The following is an 18,144-nucleotide window of genomic DNA, read 5'->3' on the forward strand; positions in this document are numbered from 1 at the left end:
AACATTTCTGTCAACAGCAAATGCGGAAAGTACAAAATGTTTCCGTACACCTTCCACATCAAAATAACCTCCTACAGGAACTAGAAAATGTGTGTCAATGTGAATTACCATCTACAAGAGCTCCTCGCCGCCGGGCAGCTCCGGGGGTCTAGCACACAAAGGGTGAGAGAGGGGCGTGGGGGAGGCTGCAAGGCGTCGCTGTGCTGCCTGGCCAGGCGATGCCCGCCCGGGTAGCCAGCCCCGTGTGGGGACCAGGAGAAGGCTAAACTTGGGGCTCGGGATATCTGAATGCCACGGAAACTGCGGTCCTACCCAAACGAGTCAGGGAGAGAGGAGAGGAGTGCGTGCGCGAGCTGAGTGCTTACGTCGCAGCGAGATCTGTGCTGGGATAATTAGAGAGTTGGGCTGAGCCGAGTCCTCTTTTAGCAGCGGCAGCCGGAGCCGCAGCAGCGGCAGCAGCAGCAGCAGCAGCCCGGAGGGGCGCGCCTGACTCCGGCCGCCGGGGAGCGCACAGGGTGAGGCCAGCGCCCCGCAGCAGCTGCCCCGCCGCGCCCACGGCCGCGGGGGCTCCCGGCGCACAAAGGCGGCGGCTACCCGCGTGGCCTTCTCCATCCAGGCGTTGGATTCTCGCTCGCTTCCTTCTCCTCTACCCAAGGCGAGAATGGCAGGGCCGGGAGAGGACCTGGGACAGTGGTGGCCCTAGCTCTGCTCCCCCCACCCCTCCCGCTGGGAGAGCAAGAGGGTTGCTCGCGGACGATGTGGTCAGGGCCGCTCCCCAGTGAGTCTTCTGCCCGGGTCCCGGCTGCCGTCTGCTCGCTCCATCCCACCGAGAGGAGTTGATGCTGCTCTCGCCGCCGCCTCCTCTGAAGCCTCGGCTGACGGATGCCAGGGAGTGCCGCATTGCTTACAGTCCCCGCCTCCGGGCTTGCTGGTAGGAGCCGGCTGCTCTTTCTTCTCTCTTGCTTTGGGGTATTACAGAAAAGGTAGAGATTTAAATTTTACTCTCCACTCCTCTTTTCCACCCTCTCCTCCCTCAACCCTTCATTTTGAAATGTACCTTCCCGGAGAAATCCCTCCCCCCGCTCCCCTCCGCTCCAAGTCCGTTGAAATAAAGGGCTAGAGAAAGGCAGAAGTTGGGGGTGGGGTTGGGGGGAGCCCACGCTGGTGCCAACGCCACCAAAAACCCTTCTGGTGCCTTATGAGATCACGGTGTATCCAGGAGGGGAGGAGGGAAGGTGCGCTATCTGCAGAGTCTCCACCGAATTGGATCATAATCGTTTTTAAATAGACTCCCACAAATGTCTTAGAAATAGCATCTTTGAATAAGCTCCTTTCCCCCCTCTTTCTCTTTCTCTCTTTTTCCTTCTGGCAAAGACGCTCTCTCCCCGCCCTGAGCTGAGCGCTGAAGAGCCACCTTGTTATTAATCAGAATTTCCATCGTTATCCCTTGGCAGGAGCATCCTTCAGTAGGGACCGCAGAAGCATCACAGTGCTGGGGCTGAGATGTGCGTGGGGGTTGTTTTTGCTACATCTCGGAAGAGAAGAGGACAGTACCGAGATCAGCACCACCCGTGCTGGGTGCAATTAGGGGTGTTTTGTTAGGAGAAAGAACAAGAAGAGGAGTGCAGGGCCACAGGAGGTCCACATCTCTTTGAAGGAAAGGAAAGCGGGAACCAAAGTGGGACGTTGTTTTTAGGGTGTCGGGAAAGAAGTTTATATCCTTCACAGAAAAGGTGTGGGAAAGCAGGAGCAACAGGATACTTGATTGGACACCAAGACAAATCATTTCCTGTAAAGAGGAGGAAGCAGGCAGCAGCAAGGTCTGGAGGCCAGAGTGTGGTGGTGGCCTGAGCCAGCTTTGTGGTGGGACAGTCAGCAAGAGAAAGGCCAGGCTCAGGAACAAGCAGAACAATGACTCATTTACAAGCTGGTCTCTCTCCTGAGACCCTGGAGAAAGCCCGCCTGGAGCTCAACGAGAATCCAGACACACTGCACCAGGACATCCAGGAGGTGAGGGATATGGTCATCACCAGGCCGGACATTGGCTTTCTCCGCACAGATGATGCCTTCATCTTACGCTTCTTGCGGGCGAGGAAGTTTCATCACTTTGAGGCCTTCCGCCTTCTGGCCCAATACTTTGAGTACCGGCAGCAGAACCTGGACATGTTCAAAAGCTTCAAGGCCACTGACCCTGGCATCAAGCAGGCACTGAAGGATGGCTTCCCTGGGGGCCTGGCCAACCTGGACCACTATGGCAGGAAGATTCTAGTCCTTTTCGCTGCCAACTGGGATCAGAGCAGGTAAATCCTAAATTCAACCTTGTACTAGGGCTTCTTTCACTCTCCCATTTTCCAGAATTTATCTTGAGTAAGTATCATAGTTTTACAGCTTTGATGTTACTATTTGGCTTGGAAAAAAGAGAAACCGGAACTAAGAAATGAGTTTTTGGTGGGCACCCTGGGGGATGAGGGGGTGGTTTTTATTTTTACCTTTGAAACTCTTACTTCACTAGCACTCAGTTTTCTACTGGAGTTTTAAGTGCTTCCTGAACCATATTATTGTGCTGTGTAATCTAAATCATTCAGCTTTTAAATAAAGATGCTAAATTTTGCAACTCCTGAATAAGTTTACTGTTCTGTGGAGAAATAAGTATGAGAATGGAGACAACTTTTCCTCCTTCCTCCTAAAGAAATTCTCTTTTTTTTTTTGTAAAGAAGTTCTTAAACTAGATTTATCATCCTCCTCCTCCTCCCCCCCTCCCCCCTCCTCATCTCTCTCTTTAGTACTGTGGTTTTAGTTTTTTAAGAATAGCGAGGCGTTCAACCAAGATCAAGTAGTTTTATTGCTTGGGAACTTTTCTTCTTGGCGATGTGTAGATGAAGGAATAATATGATGTGTGTCACTTTGATAAAAAGGAAGCCTTGTCCCCTCTGCCGCTGAGCTTCTGCTGACACCGAAGATAAAGGCTGGCTGGTGTGCTTGTCCTACACCTGTCACTAATCTAGAGAATGTGCTTCCTGTCTCATGTGATTTTTCATCTTTTGGAAGGAAGTGAAAAATGTTCAGATCTGTCAGTTGGTAGGCTTTTTGAGCTCTCTGGCTTTTTAATGGCGAACTAATATTCTTGTTTCATCTACCTTACAATAGAAAAAAACCAGACAACGGCTTTTCTGTGTCCTCAGTGGGAGGAACTATTTTCTCAGATTAAAAGATATAATAAATTATAAAAGACTCTTGTGTAAGGTAGTTTCAGTTAAGTTCAAAGTTAAGTAAATTTCATGGAACTTAAAAATGTTACCAGAATTATGAATCATTAGAAGCCTGTTGTTAAAATATGGGTGTATTTTTAGTTCTGTGAATGGTGATTTTGATGCATCTGATTAGTTTAAACCATCCCTGCAGCAACTTTAAAAGACTTTTACAGTTACTGAGAAAACTTACAGATCTTTTAGGTCTCTACGTAGGCTTCTCAGAGTCTTGGGATTTTAGAATGCAAATTAATATTTTTAACAGGTGTTTAATCCTTCAGTTGGTCTCCTTTCCTTGTACTTCTAGGTTGAGAAATGCTGGGATGATTTTTTAGGTGAATGTAAAGATAAACTACTACCTGAAGGATCATAAAGCTAAGAAACTCATAAAAAAAGTTAGCCATTGAGGGGGAATGGAGTTCTCTTTCTGCTTCTTACTTCAGTCAGTGATAGAGATTTTATTTTTTATCAGGTAGCAAAGTTTAAAGGCTCATGAAATGCCATCTTTGACCACAATTTCTCTTAAAAAAGTTTTTATTTCAGCTAAGAAGTACATTGTAGGGTCATGCAAACCAACTGTTGTGTATATCAAAGTCGAAAAATTTTATTTAAGAAAGAACCTAATATTTCTTATGTCAGTTAGATTTTAACTTAGTTTACTGAGTTACCATGAAATGGGAGCTGTGGAAATTGTATATTTAAATATGCCTCAAAGTCTGTTAAAGATATCCTTAAGGAGGCAGATAGCCCGTAGAGACATGAGTATACATCAAACCTATTTTCATTTATTTCTTTAAGTGACTAATATTCACATTGATTTATAAACCTAATTAAGATGAAAGTCACTTGTAGTTCTCATGTATATGGGAAGGTGATCATTCTGCATTTGCTAAAAACACTATGTTTTAGTTGTCTATCTCATGCTTTCATATAAAGGATAAGTTACTAGTAATCAAAATGTATCTCCCTGGAAATCTATAATGGGAGGGGACTTATTAATTGATATGTAGAACTATTTCTTTAAATCTACACAAAATCTTAAATATTAAAATTTTGTACATGTGATATTAAAAAATGAAAAGCTATGGCCTGTCAAAATACCTTAGAGGACCTATAGACTAATAATTGTGAATTCTCTTCTAAGGTTGGAAATGACCAAGTATGATCAAGAAGTTATAGTACTTCAAGGTCAAAAGGTATACAAGTGATTTAGAGCTTATCTAAAATTCAGTTGTTTCCTCCTCCTATATTTAAAAAAAGTCCCTCCCTCCTTCTCCCTGCCTGTACCCCTCTACCCTATCCCAGATCTACATATACATATACAAGGACTAATGGATAAGCGGGTCCATCCTCTTGGCATCCTCTGTAAACTTTTATCATTGGGAGATGTGTATAAGATAGCTGCTCTGAAACCAGCAGGACAGCTGCCTTTCTGACAGTACCAGGGTGTCACCAGCTCTTTTCCTACCTTTGGCCTGAATCCCCTTCCTTCCTCCACTATACATCTTCAAGGCTTATCTGACTTGATTCCTACCAAAGTCTCTGTCACCTTCCCTAGATGTTTACCTTATGATTGCTTTGTTAGCTGGATATGCCATGTGCCGAATTCTCTTGCTCCTCATCCCTCCCTTGTTCTGTGAGTCAGGTGTTCTCACCTTCCTGCTCTGATCCCGCCAGTCCACACAACCTGGGTCTCTGGAGAAGACTGCACATCTGAAGGTAATTCTAACCATCTTCTTTGAGTTGTTCAGTGAGTTACCTGGCTTTCAACAACTTAAAAAAAAAACATTGTTAAGAAACAAAGTAGCATTATTTTAAAAAAAGAATAGGCAAGAATTGTCCAGGGTTACACAAGGAAATTCCAGAAATGAGGTAGAAGAAAATGTCCCCCTTTATTTGGAAAACAGGTTATTTCCAACTTTCCAAAGGGAATAATCAAGATTTTCTGTGAATTTTGAAAAACTTTTTAAAGATGCCTGAAATAATTGATATGTATAACAAAAAAAAACTAAGCCTCCTGTTATTATAACAGCACCTGAACTAGAGTTAATGTTCAGTAAATGTTTGTTGAGTTGAGTTACGCATTTTTTAAAAAAGGAATTTTAAGTAGGAAGTTATCTGATTATACTTTCTCCCATATTAGATTTTTAGGACAGTCTTCTGTGCTTCTCAGGAGATTGGAAACAGTAAATGTGTGTGAGATGGTGACTATAAATAAAAGCATCTCTTCCTACCGCAATGTAGCGCAGGTCAGTTTCAGGTTATTGCAAATAACTGGACCATTTCCAAAGCCTTTACAAGCAATATGGAATCTTCAGGAAGACTAAGGTATAATATTTACAGTGTACCCACCTTCTAATAAAGCTAAAAAATTGGAAATATGAAATGTCCAAATGACTTTCAGTGTGGTTTGTGTTCTTTTTAAAAAAAAACATAAAACAGGTTCAGATGATTTATTACATTTATTGAGGAGGCTATCCTTGGAAAAGATTCACACAATTTTATCTTCTCTCTTTCAAATTGTCAAACATAGTTTCTGAAAGCAAAAGTAAATTCCACAAAATTAAAAACAATTGGATTGTTATCCTGCAGCACTACGATGCATTAGCCCCTCACACATTTAACATGCTGGCTTGTTTCCCTGAGTGACAGTGCCCTGCTTAGGACCCAGCAGATACCGTCAAGGTGTCTACCTCATTTCATCAACATAGTGTGATGATAATGTACCAAGAAACTGGAATAGATCACAGCACCTTAAGAAAAGGACATTTGGAATGAAAGTACAAAGGGTCTAGAAAGTAGTGGTCTAGACCCTAGGGCATGAGAGAAGGTATCTGAGAAGTCGACATTCACTGGCATGTAATTATTGGGAATATTCATGGGTAACTTGTGTCCCCTGAAACGTAATGATGACATGTATTCTGATAGTTGGCCTGTAATTTGTCAGTTAGCCTGCGGGTTGTATTTTACCTCCTTAGACTTATAAATTACTTCTCTATACTTAGTACAGCAAACAACCATTTATCTGGAATCTGGTTAACAGCCACTAGAAAACAAAAACAGCGAAGTTAGAGTGATTCTAATTCGGTGGCAATTCAGAAAGCACTGACTGTCTCGCACTATGTTTGGCTTGTCATAACGGACATTGATTATCACTTATAGTACTGAAACTCTGAAAGGGCTAGAAGCCTGATTGGTAAGATGATGCTATGATCCTCTAACTTGTCCTGGAATTTGCCTAAAAAATGTACTGTTGTCAGTTTGTTTGTTTCCACTGTGTGGCTTTTTCATACAAAGGAAAATATTATACAAATGGCCAGCTATTTGAAGCTTCAGTTTGAATTATGATTATGCTCTCATTTATTAAAATAATGTGGCCAATCTTCAACATGAAAGATGGCTATGATGATGGTAGCTTAAAATTAAAAAGAAATTACCCATAGGTTATACATATTTGCTTTATTCTCAGCCACAAAGCTTTAGTCTTCTGTGGAAGTGCATTAAAATAAAATATAAAATATAAAATAAAATAAAGTGACTAGAAATAGATTAAAACAGATAAGGGCAATTAACTAGATAATTAGGGAGAAACATTCTTACCTGGTAATTTTAAAAACAAACAAAAAAACAAGCCAAAAAAGGGGCTTAATTTTTTGGACTGATTTTTCAAGGCTTCTTGGCTCTGTTTACTAAAGTATTTAAATATTTCTCAAATTTTTTTTCTTGGTGTCATACATTCTGGTAGGGTCAGGAATCTTTACCTTCAAAATCTTGGAGGCGCTACTGTGCTATATTACCGCAAATTTTGAGATTAGGTCAGTACTGGCAATACTAGAAATGGCAGGTGTGGATTCCATGGAGTTTCTGTCTCAGCAGGGCTTCTGTATTGTTTCCTTATAGGGATGTTCTTTAAACAAATGCTCTAGGAACTGCTGTTTATTTCAAAATGTGCCCTTGGTTCATACCATGGAAGATGGGAGAAAAAATAAATTGTGTAAGAAATGTTAGCGAAATATTGGAACAAATCTCTGAAAAAAATAGGACAGTCTCTAAAAACTAGGGCAATTATGCAGTAATTAGTGAAATAATCCTGAAATAACAGCGATGACCAAGAGTGCCAAACTTCAGTAGGACATTGATTGGGTCTGGCCCAAACCAGGCTATTTTCATGTTTCAGATATGCAACTTTAAACAAGGTTGAAAAGAAGAAAAGGATTTGCTGTTACTACAGTGCCCTGAAAGGATGTCTCAGAAATGTTTAAAGATATTTTAAAACATGACCCAACAGTTAGTAAATTATTAAATTATCCTTAGTAAATTATTATATTTCCTCTATGCTGGGAAAAAGATTGAACTCTTTTACATCACTGAAAGCAGGAGGTATATATATGTCCTTAAGGTAAGCGGCACTACTGACATGAGGGAAAAGATGTCCCTTATGTTGGTTGAGTCCTTACAACATCAGGTAAACCGAGTGAATAGTAGTGGATTCAAATCAGTGTTTTAAAAAGTACACTTTTTTTCCAGCCTTTGCTACATACGTAGAAACTTAATAGGTGCTAGGGGCAAAAAAAAGGCATATAACACATTCATTGTACCATCAAGGAACATACAACCTCTCTGGGAAGAAAAAACATGAAAAGCTAAAAAACTACCAGAGAGGTGGTCAGTGCTTAATGAGGGTGCTCCTTGCCAGTGCTGGAAGTCCAGGGCAGGGGCAGCAACAGGGGGCTCAGTTTTGTGTCAAAGGACATCACCTGCTCCGATACTGTAATTTTTTCATTTTAATTAATTATTTCATTCATTCATCATTTAAAAACACTTTTTGTAGCATATGCTACGTGTCAGGCACTATTCTAAGCACTTTGTAAACATTAATTTATTACCTCTTCATCACAGTCATATGAAGTGGCTCCTGTTAATATCCACATTTTGCAGATGAGAAAACTGAGGCACAGAGCCGTTAAGTATTTCACCCATAACCGCACACCTAGTTAGTGAATTGGTCAAACTTGTTTTGTGTGTCCAGATAGTTAACCAACATAAATCTGGGACAAACAATTAAATATAATTATATCAAAAAAGCAAGCTCTGATAATTAAAAAGTTCATCTATGGTTTAGAAAATCTTGATTAAACATCAGAGTATTGACAACGAGGCATAGAAAGTTAAATTGGTAGAATAAATATTCTGAAAGCAAAGACTATGGTAAGCGGCTAAGCAAACAGAGTATTCTGCCCTGAGGAAGAGTTGCCTGTTCAGTGTTTGTATGTTTCCAGCACAACCTTTTATTTCATTTCATTTTATTTTGGTGGCAGTAGGTACGCATTTTTAATTTTTTTTTTCAAAGAAAGACGTTTTTCCTCTAGATGTTTCACTTCCAATGATTCTTTTGTCCTCACACACATTTCCACAGCAGTAAAATTAAAGCCGGGCTGAGACAGCTAATCTGTGCCTAGTGATACAAACCAGACATGATTATTTTGGAGTTCATATTTCCTCCAAGGTTTGTAGGCCGTTCTTCCCATTCTGACTCTTAGGAACGTCTTGTGGCTTTTCTTCTGCCAAAGCCCCCTGCTGGGATCAGGCTGGAGCTCCCCTGGTACCTGGCCAGGCTCCATGTTGGTATCGACTTTATGATCCATCTTCTGACAAACATTATGCCACTGAGACATGAAAAAGCAGAACAGCTATTCATCAAACTCTGTTCTAGGTCTAGGCACCATAAGGAGTGGAGAGCACTGTGGTGTCAGAAAGACCCAGCTTCTGGTTTTACTCCCATGGTGATTTCGGAAAAACTGTCTAAATTCTCTGAGACCTCATCTGTGTCCTCATCTCCAAAATAATAGGAACCAAGCCAAGCACAGAGACTTTGGGCTTATTTTGAGATTAAGATAATGCGTTTGAAATTGCTTTGGAAATCTTAAATGATTACATAGATAGAGATATTATTATTACCACTCACTAATAATAAATACTTTGATGAATTCATCAACTTTAGCACTAACGATACCCCGAGGCATTAATAAAGGTAATTCTTCTCCTTTGTCTCTCCTCCTGGCACCTTTCTAATACAAGTGCTTCAGACATTAGAAAATGTGGCTTAATGAAAACTGAGGCTTGGGTGCAGCCTTAATGAAGAATTTAATAATGGCTGATTGATTTAGTGACAAAGGGAAACCGCTTGCTGTTTTTCCGTCAGGCTAAAAGAAAGGGCTGGAGAGTAGGAGGGAAATGACCTGTTTGTGATTTAGGTTGCTCTTTGCATTGATTGTAAGCTCTAGTAGGGGATGAGGCATTGTGAACTGCAGGAGAGAAGCACAGGCTAGGTGGCTCCCCCAAACCTTGCAAGGCCAGAGACAGGAGAAGAAGCTTCCCTGCTCTGGATTGCACTGGTAATAAATGGTAGAAATTTTTAAAAAACATATTATAGCAGCTTTGATTTTTTTCAAGAGCAATGGTCTACATAGTCCCAGTTGTAAAATTCCTTACTGGTGTCATTATTTCATCCTCTCCAAGTTGATTTCGGATTCAGGCTTTACCTAATGCTACTTCGGGAAGCGCAATCAGAAGTTAAGGGCTCCATTAATGTGCTAGTTTGCTGTTTATGGTTTTCTTTCAACATAGAAAGGAAGAATAGCAATGGTAGAGCTACTATAACTGGGGGGTAAACCCCAAATATGAACTTATGAAATACTTAGTGGGGTGACCTCTAATTTGTAAAATACAACAGTTAAAAAATACTTTCAAAGAGAATTATGAAAGTAGGATTCCTGAAGACAGAAAATTCATAAAATGCTTCATTCCTTTGGAAGCTATTTTACTGACTTTGGCAAGGTCTCATGTAATAATGTTCTGCTTAGGATTAACCTGCTGAGCTGCTAATGGTAGTGATGTGACATGTTTGACAACAGAGGATTGGAGTGTCCAGAGTGGTTTTGACCTGACTTTTGAATGCAGTTAGCTAGGATATTTTCATGTTTCTTTTATTATACCTTTATTAAAACTTATAATTTATATAAAGATCATTTAATTCTCTTTAGAAGAAGATATTAAATTTAGAAAACCATTGGTTAGATTTACTCTTGAAAACTTTGCAAACCTGCTTTCCTCTATTGATGATCCCAGGATTTACCTTATTTTATTTCCTTTGGAGTAATGATGTGTGTGTAAGTTTTTCTCTTGATTTGACACAGTTTTGGAAAACCATACTTAAAATGTGTTACTTAAAACAAATTGCCTCTTGTTTTCAGCCCTTACTGGTGCCATGGTTTACTCTCACTGTGTACAGTGCATCATTCTTCCAAAGCTGATTTCAGATTCAAGCTTTACTTAACGCTATTTGGTATAAATGCTGTTTTGTATTCTTATAGGAAATCTAAGAATGATCATGAGGGGAAGGTCTGAGTTGGAGTGTCCTGATTTTTAATTTTCTTAACTGTGATGTTACTATGAATTTCAGAAATTAAAGTGATTTTTTTTTTTAAGAGAGCTCTAAATTTTAACCAGAAATACAGCCTTCCTGCTCCAACTTTCCAGTGTGTGTGGATTTATAGGCTTTTGGTTACAATACTGTGTTAGGCCATTATATTTAAAAAGGAGATGAGCTAGCCGTGAAGTGACAGATAAAGGTATTCAGTAGCTCATATTTCACAGATTTAAAGTAAACAAGTAACAGAGCTCTAAAAAAGTTTTATCTTATGCACTTAGGCAGTATTTTGGGGTGCCATATCCTTAAGTCTATAAATAGCCTGTATACGTCCCAGAGGTTTAAAAATAATCTCTTGATCCTTGCCTTTCACAGTAGTAATAAGCTAGCTAAAGATTATCATTATGTTTTATTTTTTATTTTTTTTGGCCAAACCATGTGGCACGTGAGATCTTAATTCCTTGACCAGGGATCAAACCTGCACCCCCTGCGTTAGAAGCAAAGAGGCTTAACTGCTGCATAGTCAGGGAAATCCCAGATTATCATTAATCTTTAAGTAACATTTACAAACAAATACTCTTTAGTTCTCATTATACCCTGCCTAGTGCACTATGTCTGTGGTTACCATTACAATAAAAAGTGTGCTGTGTGTGTATTCCAACCAACATTTACTGAACACATGCTGTATACCTAGCGTCGTGCAGATGCTTTCATCTGAATCATATCTTTAACTTCTCTTCCCATACCCCCTCCTCCTACCTTGCCACTGCCAGTGAGATACAGTGAGATAATCAAAGATGCTCTCATTTCTTCGTAGAAGGGACCTGAGCCTCCGAATGATAAATCATTGGCACTTCCAGGGCCACACAGCTAATGAGGGACAAGGAAGTGATTCCATCTTGAAGTCTTCCGACACCATGCCCTTTGCTTGATTAATGCTGGGACCCTAAAGAGATTCTATTCCAAACTACTGATTTTACAGATGAGGGAATGAGGCCCAGAGAAAGTGAGAAATTGCCTGCGGTTTCACTGTTAATTATTCCTTCCTTTCTGAACTACTATGCTTTCTCCATTCGCCTCCAAATGTTTTTAGAAGTAAAAATAGAACTACTCCCTCACATGTGCTCACTGTCTCATATGTCTTCCTGGGAGCCCATTTCTTCCACTAAATCCCAATGATTTCCACTCCTAATCCACCAGCCTCCCCACCCCACATTTTTCCTGAGGTCTGGATTTCCTTCTCTAGCTTTTCCTGGATGCCCCCACCTGGATGTCTGAGGAGAAAAGTAAACTTGAAATGCAGGCTGCCAAAAATGGAAAATTGTTGACATCTTCCATTTGAATTCCTCTTGAAATGTTGGGATTCCCTTTTAGGATAATTATCTCATTTTTATCTCAGCTCTTATTGCATTACCTCCTTCACTTCCTCGATATGCTTTTGATTCTGGAATTTTCAATCTTGAGCTCTCTCCTGAGTTCAGGATTTACTTTTACAGATGTTTACTTGATATATATGTTTCTAGGTATACGACATGTTTCTAAGTACAATGGATTCTATTCCAAATTCCACATTTCCAGCCATCCTCAACTGTGTCCTCTTTTTTGCATTCTTGATTTTGATGAAAGATTTTACCATTTACTCAGGCTCTAAAGCTAGAATCTGTGTGTCATCTTTTACTCGTCCCTCAATCTTAACCTCCATATTTAATGAAGGATTAATTTTTAGCGAGTTTACCTCTAAAATACTTCTCGAATTTTGCTTCTTTTCTTCTTGAAGACACTACCTCAACGAAGGCAATGAAAATGCCTTCGTTGAGACAGTGTCTTAGTGTACAATTAGTGTCTTTGCACTCTAGTTTAGTTCCATTTTACAAGAAGGTAAAGAGCATTTCTTGGTTTTTTTTTCCATGTGCAGGCACTGTGCTAAGTTGCAAGGTAGAAAAAGATAAAGACTCAAGCCCTAAATTTGGATGGCTTATGTAATAACAGACAGGTACATTTTCCCTTTTATTTGTATTGATTTCCCTTTCTGTCCATCCCACCTTTCCTTTTTTTTTTCTTTTTATCTTATGATATAAACTCAGTACAAGTAATTAAAATCAGTTGACACTTTCAACCATAGCTGTTTACATATAGTGTTGTTTATTGATGAAACTCCTTCACATCTCATTCTCAAATTTTCCACACGTGAGGGTATGAAATGTCAGTACCACTGAGAGCATTCCCGAGCTATTTGAAAGTACCATGCCTAGTTTTTAGGGTTGTTGAAATGAGATTTTATAAAATCATAGGAAGGCCTGGAAGGAAAGGAAATGGTTGTAACATGTGAAACAAATTGTAGCCTTTTCAAAGACACTGGAGTTTGTTTTTGTAGAATGCATTGTGAAGTCTAACCTGTCCCCTGAGTGGAGTGAATAAAGCGAACTTCATCTCAAAAGGAGAGCTTTAATCAGTCATCTCTTTAAGATTCCTGACGTATGTCAAAGGGGATTTTTAGTACGCTAAAAACTTTCCATCGTTTCTACAAAAGTGGTTGTCAGATATAATGCAGTACCTTTTTGTTGCTGACAGGTACACGCTGGTGGATATTTTGCGTGCCATCTTACTTTCTTTAGAAGCCATGATTGAAGATCCTGAGCTTCAAGTGAATGGATTTGTTTTGATCATAGACTGGAGTAACTTCACCTTCAAGCAAGCCTCTAAACTCACACCAAGCATGCTGCGCTTGGCTATTGAAGGCCTTCAGGTAATGATTTACAAGCCTCCCATGTTTGGCTTATCTATGGTAGAAAAACAAAAAGTCTTCCTTAAAGAATAATAAAAAGACATTAAAAAACTAGTTTTTAAGAACAAACACTTAAACACTACCTGGACAAAGGATCATGGAAAAAAAGCTTAAAAAAGGTGGGGCTTTTAATGCATGGGAGTTTGTGATCCTTGGCACAAGCCCTCATTGTGTCTAAACATGAGTGCCAGTGATGATCTGGGATTTTTATCTTTATAATCAGAACAAGAAGCGTCTTCTGGATTTTCATTATTAGCCAACTAGGCCTTTGTTTGTTTTTGTTTGTTTTTCTTTCCTTTTCTGTGTATAGTTGTTAATTAGCTAACTATCTGCTCCGTTGTTCCATTTAACCTGGTGAATTTGGGGTATGATTAGCAATATCTTCATGTGACCCAACAGCTGCTGGAAAGCCAGTCAGTCAGTATGGTTTTTGGTATCTAAGATATGGAATCACTGCTTTGAATTCCTTCTTTAAACTTAATTGTTTTTTGGTTTTGTTTTTTTGTTTTTTTTTTGTGGAAGGGCCATCACCTGGGATTGACATAGGAATGGTGCATCTTCCAATGAATGACGTTTAACTCATTGGGAATTATAAAATGGAAAATCAATTGTTATTTTAGTGGCATGTTATAAACCTAATACTGAGTTTCTTTTTAACTTTTAGGATGTCCTTCTTCTGCTCTCTACTTTGCTTTATGCTACTTTACATATAATATTTAGGGGATAAAATTTAAATTCTTAAAAAGTTTTGCAAATTAGTTTTTTTATTTTTTTAATTTTTTTTTATTTTTATTTATTTATTTTTTTGGGGGGGTACACCAGGTTCAATCATCTGTTTTTATACACATATCCCCGTATTCCCTCCCTGCAAATTAGTTTTTGAGTGATGTTATTCAGTATTTATTCTCAGTATGTTCAACATGTATTTTAGAATTTTGCAGTAGTTAATTTTTGTAACGTTTACCACTGAAAATATCATAAAAATAACCAATTTTATCCTTGTCATTCATCAGGCTAGGATGTTAGATTTTTTTTTTTAAGTCAAACAACCAAGATTTTCTATCTCTGCTTCACAGTAATTTCTGACTGTGTCTGTAGGCACCTAAATTGATGGATGATGACCCCCTAAAAAAGGGTCACTTCTCCAAGCAGCAGGACGTCTTAACCATATTGAATTCACAGTTTGGGTTTTGCCTCTAGAGTGAATAAGACACACTGACCCTTTCTCTGATGCAGGTTTCCTGACTTGCTCTTGGTGAGTCAGCCTTGCTCCTACCTTATCTCCAACAACACTTTCTTTTTAACAGTTAATAAGGGTTGGGAGAGGGCATGGGGAAACATAGTGTTTGGAAATGTGTATATCATATAGAATCAGCCCTAATTCTGCCTTATTGCCAGCAGTGTGTAAAGTGTTCTTCACTTCATAGAGAAAATTGGTTACTACCAACCATATTATTGATGCTTAACACAGAATGGTAACTATCTTTTTCATTGTGATCCCTATGTAACTGGCAAGAAGGGTAGGCTAAGCCTTTAGCACCTGGAGAACTCACATTATTTCCAAAAAAACTGAAAAAAACACCTCAAGGATAGACTAAGTATCTTGCTGTTTGCTAATTTACATACTTTATGAAGTCATTTAATAGTAATAAGTCATCACTGGAGAGAAAAACTGACCACATGGACATGTTTGGGAGCTTCCCCATTACCCATGGCCCCAGCCAGGACGTTTTTAAGTGCTGAGGTCCGCACAACAAGAGCTACGGTCAGATTAAACCTCTGTGCTTGTGTTAGAGAGGGAAATGGTCCCCCTCCCTGCAGGGACCTCCACTGAACTGCCTGATCTCTATGGCCCATCACTGTCCCAGTCCCCTTTCCTTGCTCCCAGGACCCAGGCTGAGTAAGCAGGGTTGATTCTTCCTGGTTGCCAATTGGGAAGCCACTTGAAGGAAGAGAGCTCCTCCTGGGAATACATTTGACATGTTACTAACTTTTAAACTTAGTTTTTCTCTAGTTCAAGTTAATTTTTAAATGCTCTATATCTGTGTCTATATCTTGTCTATGTCTATATGGATATCTATAAGCAATGGTGAGTCTGAATAGGAATATAAGACGTGCTAAAAATGTTCCATTGTGACGTGCATGATTTCATATTCGCTTTTATACTGAAGTAACATTTTCTGACTTTTCTAATTGACTCTGTTTTATTTTGCATTTACTATGTGAGAAATATTATTGTGTATTTATATGTATTTCATGCAGAGCATGAATAAACTTTTTTTGAGAGTAACAGAAAACCATAAAGTGTTTGAAGTGAAGATACACATACATAGTTTTAGATTGTTAACCACAGCTACCACCATCACTAAGACCACCACTGACACCACAATGATGAACCCCTTCCGATGAACCCAGTCAGGGGAATGAAGAGGTGAGAATATTTTTCATAACTCAGTGATAATTTATATCATGCCATCATTCTGCTATGTTACTTCTATTTAGGCAAACAACCTGGGGAATTAAACCAAAAGTAAGAAAAACTACCAGTGGGTCTAGTGCCAGGGAGGAAACTTAATTTAAAGATGTGTATTATTAATGGGATGTAACTGTGCTTTGAAGAGGACCCATCTCTCTTCTTTGTGAGGTGACTGTGTAAACTGTCTATTCACACACACCAATTCCCTTTTTCCTCAAGCAAAAGAGTGTTTGAGTGACCAAGCTAGAGATAAGCATCTTATACTTTGGATGAAAACACATAGACCGTTGCTGTAAGATCCACCTATGATCCCATTACAAGGCCAAGAGAGAGACACTGTTGAAGGATGGAAATAGAATGGGCTATAGAGGCAGACAGACCTGGGATTGGATGGCAGCCCTGCCACATATCAAATATTTGGGCAAATTACTTAACTTGTTTGGATGTCAGTCTATTCATTTATACCAATTTTAAAGCATTAAATTAGAAGTGATACATCTTGCACCTAGCAGGTGATATTAATGATTGAAGTAATTGATGTGGATAAGCTCATTTTTCAAGTGGCATATTTTTCTGCATGTGTGCTGGTTTTCTCACAGTTCAATGACTATCTAGACTGTGAAGACTTAAAGATGATTGACTTTGGGAATCTGAAAAATGTAATTTGCTTTTAGTGCACAGATGATAGATACACAGGTTGCACTTTTAAAAAGTCACTTCACTTTGTGGTTAAATAGCATCTAGATATTTTCATGTTAGATGCCAAATAATATATTTTTTCTTGTTGGAAGCTAAACAAAAAACATGAGACTTTTTTCACCTGGTGAAAATTAATCTTTGTTTCTTTTGGGTGACGCTCCAGGCACAGTTGGAAAGGTGGTGGTTGTGGAGATAGCCTTGGCCTTGAGGGATGAGCAAGAATTTGCTAAGCAGATAAGGACAGAAAGAGCATTTTGGGCAGGGAAATTTTGGGGAGGTGATTTGAGCAAACGTATAGCTACAAAAGGATGAACGTATGTGATAAATCTGTTGATATGGCTAGAGTGAGAAATGAATTGAAACAAATGACCAGAGGTCATCCGAGAAAGGCAGGCTGAGACCTGGCTCTATGGGCTGGAGGATGCTATGTGGTTTGGCCTGTGTTCTCCAGACGTGGGGACGTTTGGGACAGGAAAGTGACTTGGTCATTCCTCTGCTTGGAAAGAACTGTTGGGTAGAAAAATTGGCTTGGATCAAAGGAGAGGGGTTAGATGGAGGGAACCCCCAGACTATCCTGGAGGTAGCTATATTGATCCCATTTTGTAGGATGGATAATGAAACTGCAGGGAGTTGAAGACACATAAATTTTCTCCACAGACATCAAGGCTTGAATCCAGCTTGTCTGATTCCAAAGAATGACTGTCTTTCCTGAAGCTTGTTTCTGTTTTTTAAAAATTAAGAAAAATTTTTAAAGGTTACTTTCCACTTACAGTTATTACAAAGTATTGGCTATATTCTCCCTGTTGTACAATACATCCTCGAGCCTATTTTTACATCTAATAGTTTGTGCCTCCCATGCCCCCTTGTTTCTGTTGTTTCCAGGGCTGTGCCTAAGAAAAAATGGTTAGGCTCAGGTTAAAGTAACTTACCTCCCCCAGGCCAAAAATCCTCACATTTTAATACAAGTGAAATTTATTTATTGGGGTAGTACAATACTAAAATAGCCACAAATGGCTGACCTTGCACTTTTTTTGACACCAAGTGGCAGAACCATTTTCTTCTTCCCAGTGAGTGGTCTCCTTGAGTGACCATCAACCTCCCTGTGATCAAGGACAAGGGCAAGGCACTTTTCTGGTCGCCAAAGAGAACTTTTATCCTCACAACCACAAAGTGGTAAGCCACTCATTTTATCGATCCAAGGCAATTCTTTATGCTTTCTCTCTGCAGAATTTTCAAACATTTTTTAAAAATGAAAGGCATAAAACATTTTTTTACAAACACAATGCAGCTTCTTGATAGATGAGGCAACATCAGATATTTTTGTGGAAATAAAGTATTCAGGCTTCCTTGGAAAGAAAAAAGAAAGAGAAAATTGTCTTACACCTTACAAGAAGTTAATTGATTAGGGTAGTCATAGTAACAGGAAGCATCTTAGAAAATCAATTCAAGATTAAGTGAATGTGACTTGTTGACTCTAAGATATCTGCCTGGGAAGCCAATTAAAACA

The 18,144-nt window shown here is 39.4% G+C and overlaps 1 protein-coding gene across 1 annotated transcript in view; it reads left to right on the forward strand.

Moving 5' to 3' along the window:
- The first annotated feature begins 1,741 nt into the window (after nucleotides 1-1,741).
- The window catches only part of CLVS2 (clavesin 2), a 63,051-nt gene continuing 46,648 nt past the window's right edge, over nucleotides 1,742-18,144 (forward strand). The window contains exons 1-2 of the mRNA XM_057740085.1: nucleotides 1,742-2,300; nucleotides 13,249-13,423. Coding sequence (XP_057596068.1) covers nucleotides 1,912-2,300; nucleotides 13,249-13,423 — 564 coding nt within the window. The 5' untranslated portion in view covers nucleotides 1,742-1,911. The remainder of the gene's footprint in view (nucleotides 2,301-13,248; nucleotides 13,424-18,144) is intronic.

This window comes from Hippopotamus amphibius, chromosome 6 (assembly GCF_030028045.1).
Source record: "Hippopotamus amphibius kiboko isolate mHipAmp2 chromosome 6, mHipAmp2.hap2, whole genome shotgun sequence".
In the NCBI taxonomy this organism is placed as follows: domain Eukaryota; kingdom Metazoa; phylum Chordata; class Mammalia; order Artiodactyla; family Hippopotamidae; genus Hippopotamus; species Hippopotamus amphibius.